This window comes from Lissotriton vulgaris, chromosome 9 (genome assembly GCF_964263255.1).
Source record: "Lissotriton vulgaris chromosome 9, aLisVul1.2, whole genome shotgun sequence".
NCBI classification, from domain to species: Eukaryota; Metazoa; Chordata; class Amphibia; order Caudata; family Salamandridae; genus Lissotriton; species Lissotriton vulgaris.
In genome coordinates, this window is record NC_141697.1 from 895482337 (window position 1) to 895494576 (window position 12240).

Sequence of the window (12240 nt, forward strand, 5' to 3'; positions counted from 1 at the left end):
ATACAAAATATTCAATACATTTAATATAGCTAAATTACTTCCCACCCTATTCCGCTATAAATCCACAACCCGCTACAGAATTAAAAACGCAAAATTCAAATAAAAAACATGAATAACTACTAAAAATAATCAATTCATTTTATATAATTAAATTACTTCCCAACCTATTCCCCTATAAACCCTCAACCCGCTCTGGAACTAAAAACACAACAATCTAGTTAATTTATTTTTATATCTACCAAAAATTAAACACATATTAAAAATACAAACAATTTGTATACAAAAAACATACATCACATACATCACATACATATAAAATATATACTAAAATACATAACATTAATAGAAAAACTGGTTATTTTTAACAGCTATATTTTTGGATACAATATTTTACACTTCAATATTTTTAACATCAATATTACTTACCTACAATCGATATTCTTGACCACAAGAATTTGTCTGTCGATATTTCTGAACCACTACATTATTAACTAGATATTTTTGTAGATCGAGATTTTGGTTCGATATTTTGTCTCTGCACCAAGTCCAGAATAACACTTTCTTATGTTAAATAACACAAAGTTCTTGATATTCCTGAATCAAAAGCTGTAACAGTTATTTCCAAGGTTCATTGCACGTTCCCAAAACAAGCCCAAATACCCAAAGACAAATCTCTACTGAGGGAGAACAAGGATTTAGATCCCAGTACATATCTCATGCTATGGTATGTTGAGCTTCATCTACCAGCAACTACTGTAGACCTTAACATGCCCCCAACTCACCACCTAATTTGCCAGAAGAATTTCTGAAGACGAGCTAGAATTCAGTACCTCATCTGAAAATCTAAAGAGGGTGCTCTTATCACACTAAAATATATATCATTAAGGCCCAGATTTGTATTTTGTGTAATTATGCATCATTTTAATAATATTTCCAAAATTTTATGTAATTGGATTCAAGTAAATTGCATGAATTTTGCACTCCTCAATTTAAAAGTTCTTTTTTGAAGTACTTTTTGAAAGTTGGGTGCGGAAGAAGGCACAGGATTTGAATAATGTTACTCTGGATTTAGTGTTCATGTTCCTTTGAGTGACGGTATTCCTAGGGTGAACGATCAGGACTAGGGGCCAAATTTATCAGGGGAAATGCAAGCCTTTAAGTGAGATTTACTATGTAACGTAGAGCCACCTTGTGTGATTATGCTTGGCATAGTAAACCTGAAGTAACACAAGGCAGCGCAAGGTACTGGTTTGCATTACTCTGACCTGGGAAGGCATTATGTCGTTAAAGCGATGGTGTTCCCAAGCACTCACCCATATTTTTATGTGCATTTCTAGATTTTACAAACGCGAGTAAGCCTGGGGTTGTATAAAAATGGTACACCTTCCCAGGGGAGGCATAACAAGAAGAAATATGTTTATTTCACTTCATTTTTTCCACTTTCTTAATGTGCTGCATTCTGCAGCACACACAAAAAGAGAAAAAAGTCTCAGAGGATTGTTCCTTCTTGCACAAAAAACAATCCTCACTGTAACTAAGGTGTTTGTATCCACAAGTTAGACAGCACCAAAAGAGAGCAGGAATGTGCCATAAATTAGCAGATATTGCACAATTCAGCCCTCTCCATTTGATGCAATGCTGTGTAGCACGTTGTCTTGCTGCGTTGGGTTGTGCCAAATATTAGTAAATTTCCCCTTATGTTTCATTATTGTCAATCCCATTTAAAGGAGTCCTGATCCCGACTAGGTGTGTTTTTTAGAGTGCAGTGACAGGAGAATGGAGGGCTTGATATACTGGGATTTGTAATGTGTATATGTTGCTGCACTGGGTCAGCAACAACCCAATTATTTTCCTGTCTATAGATTTGGAGTTTTACTGAATTTACAATGAGGCTTGTTATTTGCCAGTTAAGAGCGTCTAACCTTTTTCTCAAATCATAATAAGAAGTTTAAGAATGCATGCAATTCTTCTGCTTTATGTTTTGGCTTTTGTTAGTGAAGTGAACCTTTCAATCAACTGGCAAAGCCAATAGAATCTCTAGCTCCCATCCTTGGTTTGTTAGGCTCACCTACCAAGGTATTTAACACTCTTATCAAGATAGTTTGGTTTTGAATATTATGCATGTACTTCTCCAAGTCAAGGAGGATAATGGGGAACTAGATGCACTATTTTTTCATATTTGAGCACAAACCTGTTGGACTAGTGATGCAGCTTTCTGGTAAGCTGTTGAAGTGTAGGATTGGCAGTAATTTGCATGAGATGAAATCCAGGAATATAACAAACACCTCACTAGTTCTACTAAGTTCCCAATTTCAGTAGATTGTGTTATAGTTCACAAAGTCCCAATGGACCAGTGTACCATGCTCTGGTGAGCTCGAGGAGATGTAGTTATCTGGGATAAGGTCTTTGAGTTTTGTGCCATTATTGATTGAATTTGAAACTCACTCTGGTTGTGTAGGTAGAGATAGGAATAATGCTGCAAGACTGGCAATGCTATTTTGCATATTTTGTAACCACGCCATCCAGTTGTTGTGACCTTTGATGGCTTATAATGGTAATACATTTTGCTTGTATGTTAAAGCATGCCATGCCTTGTCGTTGCAGTACATCAGTTCCACTTTGAGCAGCTGCTGATGCAGGAGACAGACTCCCATTTTGAAAAGGTACTGTGATTTTCCAACGTGCTAACTTTCTCAAGTACACTTTATCATGCCATACATCATCTGGCCTTTCCACCAATCATAAAACCATGCATTGTGCTCTCCTTACAAACAGAGGGGCAGATTTGTCATGCTTTCACGCAAAGCAGCACAGCAAGCCTTGCTGTGGTGCATGTAAGGGAAAGGCAGGAATGTGCCGTATTTACCGTTATACAGCGCTTTCCTGTCTATTGGTGGCACACAATGTGCTGCCTTGTGCTAGCACATGCACCCTTGCACCATGGTGCTAGGGTGCCTGTGTTGCAGGCAGGATTGTTTTTCTGCAGGAAGCGACACCTTTGTGCCCAAAAGTAATCCTCGTGGCATTTTCCTCTTTCTAAGTGAGCTGCAGAATGCAGCACACATAAAAAGAGGAAACAACTAGGAGAAATAAAGCTACTTCTCCTGCGTCCACTGGGAAGGCGCAGTGGTGGTTACTAGGGAACGGTGTTGGGAGGCAGGTGGTGTTATGGGAAAAAAAAGATGACAGCTGCTGAATGCCGGCAACTGCCTCTCCGCTGTCCTCCCACTGTTCCTGGCACCCGGCAGCACACGGGCTCCCAGACTCCTCTAGCCAATCATAATGCTGCCGTCACCAGCATGACAGAAGCACCGTGATTGGTGTGATTGGACTGGTTTGTTACTCAGGCAGGGAATGGCAGCTTGTGCATGTTTTCCACCCAGGCTGTGTAATAGAGCCAGGTGGAGAACATGCTAAGTGTGAATGACTGTTTTGCCGGACCAAGACAGCAGGCCAAACCGTCATGCGGACTTAAGTGCACCAACCACTCCTCCCTCCCCTGCTGGCTGTGATGACAGTCCAGTCCCTCCACGCCCGCCCTGTAAAACTGGCTCAGTACAGAAAAATAAAATGATAATAACATTGTGTTATTATGATTTTATTTTTCCTTTTTGCACTGTTCAAAGAGAAGTTGGGTGGCGCCTCTCTGCCTTAGCAGAGGAGCAACCGCTAGATAGGCGTAGCATTCTGATGCATTCCCAGGTTTACTAGAGTTTGTAAATCTGGCAAAGCACCGAAACACATTGGTGGATGCGTTTCAACACCTACGCTTCACCCATGGAACACCTCCCTGGGGCAGAGTAAAGCAAAGCATACCTTTGGGCTGCTTCCGTTACTCCAGATTTTTCAAGCCATGTAGCGCCATGCAAGGTGGCCTTGCATGGCTTGATAAATCTGATTTTAGTGTTGCGTTGCCCTTGCACAAGAGCGCCTGAACACAATTATAAATATGTCCCAAAGACTCTTAAACTCCATGGTGTCCAAAATGAGGCTGGTAGGGCTGTCACCTACCTAGGAAGACGCAATCATGCCTCAGCCACAATAGGAACCCTGCATTGACAGAATTCTGCCTAAATTGGCCTGCCTTTTCCTACCTATAAATGCATGCACAATCTGACTAAAGAATGCGTTAACTACCAGATTACCACATATCGTTCTGCAAGGAGCCTTCTCCGCTCTAACTAGTCATGCCTAAAAATGCCACCACACGTCCTTATTACTAAGGGTGGTGGAGGTTTCTCTGTTCAATCCCCTAACATTTGGAATGTTGTTCCTCTGTTAGGACCTCCACTTCACTCAGTATAAATCTGAAGACCATCTTGTTTGGCTTAGGTTGCATTTTAGATCAGCACCAAAAGACCGACCTTCAGGCACACGGTGCTGTAAGTGTTTAGTCATTCATTGAGTCCATTGTACCTTAGGTCTTCATATAACCTTAAATGCTCATCCTCATCTTTTTTACTCTGTCCTTATCACTGTACACCCTCCCTGTCCTCTTTGAACCCAGTTAGTTTCAGGCGGTACACAAATGTTCCACAGCTTATGCAGTTGTATCACAAGCAGATGGTCATTGGAGATGCTCACTTGAGCCTTACATCCTGATGTTAAAGAGCACTACACCTATAAAATTAATATAAATTCCTGTGCTTTGTGGGTTTCCATTGATAGACACAGCGACCCAGGCTGTGCAACGACTCGCCTCATTTTTATTAAATGTGCTAAGCTGATCAATAGCTTTTAAAGCGGCTCTCTGCTTTTTTTACATTTGCTTCGTGTGTTTTAACATTGTATTTGTAATTCTATCTCGCCTCAGTGCTGTACCATTCTCGCGCTCAGCGAGTGCTGCCTACCTGATTCTCCACGCTCCAGACCCCGGTCCGCCTCGGCTGAGTGCCGCTTGTGCGGAGGGTCGCTTGCAGAGCGCCGTTGACCCGCCTCATTTCCCCACTTCCGCCCTGCCTTACACAGTGCAGGTCAGCGGGCTAGTGGTTAAACGCCCCTCCCACATAAAATGCCGGAATGGCGGAAGCGCAGCGGACGAGCGCAGCGGGAGCGCCGACGTCGCGCCGAAGTCAAGCCTAAGTCCTGCCCGTCTGCGCCCGTCTGCGCCCGTCTGCGCCCGTCTGCGCCCGTCCGCGCCGGGTCGCGCCCAGCGTCATTCCACCCTGCCCCCACACTCCGCTACTCTTCAGCGGACCTATGCTCTCTACAACACCCTGTTCCGCTGCCCCCTGAGGCCGTCAGGAGGGCTGAGGATTGCAGTATTTCTATCTTCCCCTGCTCGGAGCTTCCTTCCCCGCCTGATCCCGCTCCCTCTGAATCCCTTTCCCCCACTCCCACTATCACCACCCTTAAGATTCTTTACCTCAATACGCGCTCTATGGTGAGACATCAACTCGAGATTTTCCACCTACTAGATGACACTAAGGCAGACATTCTCTTCCTGTCAGAGACTTGGCTGACGGAAGACTCTGTTCCCGATATTCTCGCCGCTCTCCCCAACGGCTACTACATCCTGCATGTCAATCGCCCCGGAGGGCAAGTTGGCGGCGGGGTTGCTGCTATCATCCGCAAAGAACACGCCTTCTCCATGCTAGATTGCACCCCTATCCCTCACTCCCAAACCCTTGTCATTTTGCTTCGCTCACCCTCCACCTCCCTTGTCTGTGTTCTCATGTACAGACCTCCTACTTATATGCCCTCCTTTGCTTCTTTAGTTGGGGAACTCTTTTCCCAGCTCCTTATTAACCACTCCAAAATTCTTATTTTGGGTGATTTTAATTATTGGCCTTCTGACCCCCAAGAGAGCCGACTGTCAGAACTGTTTACAGAAACTCTTACCAGCCTGAATTATCAGCAGCTGATCTTTACTCCCACTCATTGTAAGGGCCACATACTTGACCAGGTTTGGTTGGCTAATCTTGACTCTTCGCCCCCCCTGGTCACTCCCTGCACCTGGTCCGACCATTATCTTGTTTCCTTTTCGGTCAACCTGCCCAGCTTTCACCGTCCTCTGCGCCCCGCTGGCACCATGGCCCGTAATTGGAAGAATGCCAACATGACTACTCTCCATTCGCTCCTGGCAGCTTCAACCCCTTCTGTTCCTGAATCTGTTTCCCTCCAAGCTTCTACTCTTGAGTGTTGGCTGAAGGCAGCTATCGATGTTGTAGCCCCTCCAAAGCCCATTAAAATCTCCCGCCCCCACGACGCCCAGCGTTGGTTCTCGGACCAGCTCAAATCGGATAAGCTGGCCCTTCGCCAGGCTGAACGTCGCTGGCGCCAGAAGTACGACCCCGTACTCAAGATTGAATTCACCACTCTATTAAATAAATACAAATCTTCTATTTTAGAGGCCAAGACCTCCTACTTTTCAGGCAGGATCCTGGAGTCGGCTTCAAAAGCTAAGGACATCTTCTCTATTGTCAATGAGCTCTCCCTCCCTGACCGTATCACCCTCCCGCCTGCTCCCACCCAGGCTTTGTGCGATGAGCTCAACTCTTTCTTTCTAGACAAGATTTCTACAATTAAAAATAACATTCTCCCGCCTTCTTCCTCCAACTCTTTCCCTCTCCCTCCCGAAAATGCTCAGACCTTCCACACCTTCCCTCCTATTTCTACCACGGAATTTCATAGCCTCCTTCACAAAGTTAGCTCTGGCTCCCCTAGGGATTGCTGCCCTCCACACATCTTTAAAGAAATCTTTGGGCGTTGCCCTGATCCTGCCCTGGCTCTTCTCAACTCTTCGCTGACATCAGGGGTTGTTCCTGAGGCTTTTAAGCAGGCCATTGTGTTACCCATCCTGAAGAAGCCTAGCGCAGACCCTCTTGAGATGAGTAACTACCGACCTATCTCTCTCCTCCCCTTTTTGGGAAAGATCTTGGAGACATACGTAACCAAGTGCCTCAGTTCCTTTATGGAAACTTCTTCCTTCTTGGACCCTCATCAGGCTGGCTTTCGCCCACTACATTCCACAGAGATGGTGATTGCTGCAGTGATGGACACTCTTAGAACCGGCGCCGACAATAACATCCCCCAGGCTCTTGTCTTGTTAGATCTATCGGCGGCTTTTGACACGGTCGATCATACCATCCTGATCGACCGTGTCAATAACGCCGGCATCCGTGGGACCGCCCTTGAGTGGGTTCGCTCTTTCTTACACGGCCGCTCCCAGGCTGTCCACCTTTCTACTTTCTCTGCCCCTTTCTCTCCCCTCACCTGTGGTGTTCCCCAGGGTTCAGCCCTCTCCCCGCTCCTCTTTAATTTATACATGCAACCACTTTTGGCGTCCCTTCGTCACTCCTCCGCCACCATTTACAATTATGCAGATGATCTGCAATTGATCTTTCCCCTGGACACTTCCCCCACCTCCGGTCTTAACATCCAAACTACAATGTTACATATTTCTGACTGGATGGCTCATAGCCAACTTAAGTTGAATCCGTCCAAAACGGAACTCGTTCTGGTGGGCGGCTCCACTAACCCCTGGAATGACAACTTTTGGCCATCTTCCCTTGGCGCCCCCCCTCGTCCAGTCAGTACCGTGAAAAGTCTAGGAGTGATCATCTCGGAGGATTTATCCATGAAATCTCAGATCTCTGCAGTCACATCATCCTGCTTTTTCCAGCTGCGCAGGATTCGCAAGATCTGTAGATTCTTAACCAGAGAGGCACTCATTCTTACCATCTTGGCCCTGGTCATTTCCAGGGTGGACTTTTCTAACATCTTGTATGCGGGGATTCCCGCTTACCAGCTTCAAAAACTCCAGCTAATCCAGAATCAGGCGGCCCGCCTGGTGTTTCGTCAACCTAAACACCAGCATGTCTCTCCTCTCCTGAAGAACCTTCACTGGCTCCCTGTGGCCAAACGGTGCTCCTTCAAACTTGGTTGCACCGTGTTCAAGTCCCTCAACAAACACGCCCCCGAGTTCATTTCCTCCAAATTCAGGCGATACCTCCCATCCCGTAACCTTCGATCCTCTGCTAATAATCTTCTTTGCATTCCACCGATTCGCCGAAAAAAACACGGTGGCCTCTGTCTCTCTTTTCTTGGCCCCACTTTTTGGAATTCCCTTCCTGTGCCCTTTCGTCACTGCCCTACTTATGATTTGTTTCGTAAAACTCTGAAAACTCACCTTTTTAAGCTGGCCTTTGAGTAATGCTCCCTGCCTCAGTTTGCTATGTCTGTTTTGAGCGCCAAGAAACCGTTCCGGTGTACGTGCGCGGTACAAATTGTTTTACATAACATAACATACACCTCAGTGTGATTGTCTTCATTCTAAAGTTTGACTCTTTTTGCTATAGGACCGACCCCTGTATGTTGGACGTGCCTCCAGGTCTCAAAGAACATCGACAGCTACAGACACATCCAGGTATGAGTTGCACCTGTACGTTGAAAATGTAGAAGATGAGAGAGGTGCCTAACATGATGATAATTCCCCTCTCACCTGCCAGTCTCCCCACATGTGAAATACGGTCCTCACCTGTTCATTGTTAGGTCATTGTACTCAGGGAGGCAAAGGAGGCAAGTTTATGCCAAACAGATTGTTTGCAAAATAAAACAAAGCATCTATGATTAACAAGCATTTGCAATGCAATAGGTCTCGCATTAGGAAAGTTTGAGCTATTGGTCTTGTAAATGACAATTTTTTTATTTATGTGTTGGTTTTGAAAATAGCTAAATTAATAGCTTTGTCATTTACAATGTCAATAGTTATAACTTTCGCAAATGTGACACCTATAGCATTTGTAATGCAACATGTTTTGTATTTACGTGACTTAGATGTATTGATATTACAAATAAAAATGGCTTTTTTTATAAATAATTAATACTTAAATAAAAGTGATTGTTATTTATAATGGCAATAACTTAAACTTTTGTAAATAACTTTTGTGAAGATTACGTTCAGTGTATTTTATTGTGACGAAAATCCAAGAACAGAAGTGAAATAGTAACATCTTTTTGTGACATTTGTAATAAAGCTTGAAACATTGAAAGAAGATATTTGAACCAGTTGTTGTTGAATGGTTGCACAGATTGTTGCTGGGGTGGCGCGGAGTGATGCTGTGGTGGGGCTAAGTGGTGCTGTGGTGGTGCTGAGTGATGCTGGGGTGGTGCTGAGTGGTGCTGTGGTGGTGCTGAGTGGTGCTGTTGTGGTGCTGAGTGGTGCTGTGCTGGTGCTGAGTGATGCTGTGGTGGTGCTGAGTGGTGCTGTGGTGGTGCTGAGTGATGCTGGGGTGGCACTGAGTGATGCTGTGGTGGTGCTGAGTGGTGCTGTGGTGCTGCTGAGTGGTGCTGTGGTGGTGCTGAGCGGTGCTGGGGTAGCGCTGAGTGATGATGTGGTGATGCTGCGGTGGTGCTGAGTGGTCCTGGGGTGGTGCTGAGTGATGCTCGGGTGGCGTTGAGTAATGCTGTGGTGGTGCTGAGTGGTGCTGTTGTGGTGCTGAGTGGTGCTGTCGGGGTGCTGAGTGATGCTGGGGTGGCGCTGAGTGGTGCTGGGGTGGCACTGAGTGGTACTGTGGTGTTGCTGAGTGATGCTGTGGTGTTGCTGAGTTATGCTGTAGTGGTGCTGAGTGATGCTGGGGTGGTGCCGAGTGGTGCTGGGGTGGTGCTGAGTGATGCTGGAGTGGTGCTGAGTGATGCTGGGGTGGTGATGAGTGGTGCTGTGGTGGTGCTGAGTGGTGCTGTGGTGGTGCTGAGTGATAATGTGGTGGTGCTGAGTGATAATATGGTGGTGATGAGTGATAATGTGGTGGTGCTGAGTGGTGCTGTGGTGGTTTTAAGTGGTGCTGTGGTGGTCCTGAGTGATGCTGGTGTGGTGCTGAGTGGTGCTGTGTTGGTGCTGAGTGGTGCTGTGGTGGTGCTGAGTGATAATGTGGTGGTGCTGAGTGATAATATGGTGGTGCTGAGTGATAATGTGGTGGTACTGAGTGGTGCTGTGGTGGTGTTAAGTGGTGCTGTGGTGGTCCTGAGTGATGCTGTGGTGGTGCTGAGTGGTGCTGTGGTGGTGCTGAGTGGTAATGTGGTGGTGCTGAGTGGTGCTGTGGGGGTGCTGAGTGATGCTGGGGTGGCGCTGAGTGGTGCTGGGGTGGCACTGAGTGGTACTGTGGTTTTGCTGAGTGATACTGTGGTGTTGCTGAGTTATGCTGTGGTGGTGCTGAGTGATGCTGGGGAGGTGCCGAGTGGTGCTGGGGTGGTGATGAGTGATGCTGGGGTCGTGCTGAGTGGTGCTATGGGTGATGATGAGTGGTGCTGTGGTGGTGCTGAGTGGTGCTGTGGTGGTGCTGAGTGATGCTGTGGTGTTGCTGAGTTATGATGTGGTGGTGCTGAGTGATGCTGGGGTGGTGCTGAGTGATGCTGTGGAGGTGCTGAGTGGTGCTGTGGTGGTGCTGAGTGATAATGTGGTGAGGCTGAGTGTTAATGTGGTGGTGCTGAGTGATAATATGGTGGTGCTGAGTGATAATGTGGTGGTGCTGAGTGGTGCTGTGGTGGTGCTGACTGGTGCTGTGGTGGTGCTGAGTGATGCTGTGGTGGTGCTGAGTGGTGCTGTGGTGGTGCTGAGTGGTGTTGTGGTGGTGCTGACTGGTGCTGTGGTGGTGCTGAAAGATAATGTGGTGGTGCTGAGTGATGCTGTGGTGGTGCTGAGTGATAATGTGGTGGTGCTGAGTGGTGCTGTGGTGGTGCTGAGTGATAATGTGGTGGTGCTGAGTGATAATGTGGTGGTGCTGAGTGATGCTGTGGTGGTGTGTGAGGAAGAATGTAGAGTGAAAAATAATGTACTGAAAGAGGATAGCGGAAAATTAGAATTAAAAAGTCACCATATCTCAAAATGTGGCGCATGATACAGAGACAGCAAGACGTGGAATGGAAGTATGTTTTTGAAAGCAACGCAGATAAAGGGGTGAGAGAGAGCCTCCAAAATAGTAGTTATTTCAGTATAACTAGGAATTAGAGAAGGAAGAGATAGAGAAGCAGAGAGATTATAAGCTACTGCAGTGTGTGATGTTTTAAATCATGAATGGTTTAAAGTTGCTAAATTGAAATGCCATATTTAAAAACGAAATACTGTTAAATGTGCTTTAAGACCGACTTTAATTTCAATATAGTGAAAGGCTGAAAGTATTCCACCATGTTTATAATAAAATGTGACCACACTAACAATACTGTTTAAGACAGTATCCTTTAAAAAGTACATGTTTTTGCTGGTTCAAAATGTCCCGAGTAAAGCGTGCATTAAGGACATCAATAAAGACGGATGTCTGTCTAGCTTGTGCTCTCCTGGCGCCTCGGGTCGGTTTAGTGTTAACACGTAATTGACAATCCCATCGTCAAGCAGGATGTCTCAGTCTCTGTTGTTTCCCGCTGGCGCCTGCTGTCTGTTTCAAGCAGAGAGGAAAGAGCTGGATTAGGCGGATGCACACACTGCTAAGGGAGAAGGGAGGGGGTACCCCCATAAGACTTTCTCTGTCTGCCTTGTCCCCAGTGGTGCCAGTTGTCGGTTCCAAAGGAACACTTGCTAATTAAGAATTGTAGCTGCAGAAATGAAACTAGCCCACAAAGATTTCTGCAGTGCAGGATTCTGCAGTAGTAGCTCTAACAATAGATGGAGTTCAGGAAGTGCAAACTAAAGGTTGCTGATCTCTGAGTGGTTTTCATTGCTGCCCTTTATTAATGTTTTTAATTGAGTGAACATAGTCAGGCAGAAGCTATTTTAATGGAAAAACTTGTGGGCTGATATTTTACTGAACTAGACTTAAATCAGTTTAATATTCTATGCAATACATCTTCAATTGCTCGTTACTACACTAGCACATTAAGAGGGTGTGCATATTTGTGTTTTCTACAGGAAAATAGTGACAGCCATTTACATTTGTAAACAAAATGAACTGTCTTATTCAGAAGAACGATTTCTCAAGCCCCTGCAAGAGCACAGCTCACCTCTTTACCGGAGCTCAATGGTGCTGTGCACTTTTGATTGTAGCCTGTTGAGAGGGTGATGGGTTGCCCGTCCACAGGACTCCAGAAGCAGCAGGGTGCTACCGGAACACAACGTGCTGCTTGATTACCCTCCCACAGTACAGAGAGCACTGCGAGGGGTCGTGTACGGAGGCACTATACTTGTCTGCTGTTGGCGAGGGCAGGCAATGTTAAAACAAAGGTGCTGTCCGCTCTACCAGTGTCTGCCTGGGTCAATCTGTTACCTGGGGTGGTAGTGATACTGGTGCCTGAAGACAACACGCAGGG

At 46.0% G+C, this 12240-nt stretch overlaps 1 protein-coding gene across 2 annotated transcripts in view; it reads left to right on the forward strand.

The window, feature by feature from the left end:
* The window catches only part of LOC147692459 (mitogen-activated protein kinase kinase kinase kinase 5-like), a 742536-nt gene that overhangs the window by 509697 nt on the left and 220599 nt on the right, over positions 1-12240 (forward strand). For both annotated transcript variants that reach the window (XM_086938659.1, XM_086938658.1), the window contains exons 14-15: positions 2605-2663; positions 8301-8368. In XM_086938659.1, the coding sequence (XP_086794785.1) occupies positions 2605-2663; positions 8301-8368 (127 nt within the window). The remainder of the gene's footprint in view (positions 1-2604; positions 2664-8300; positions 8369-12240) is intronic.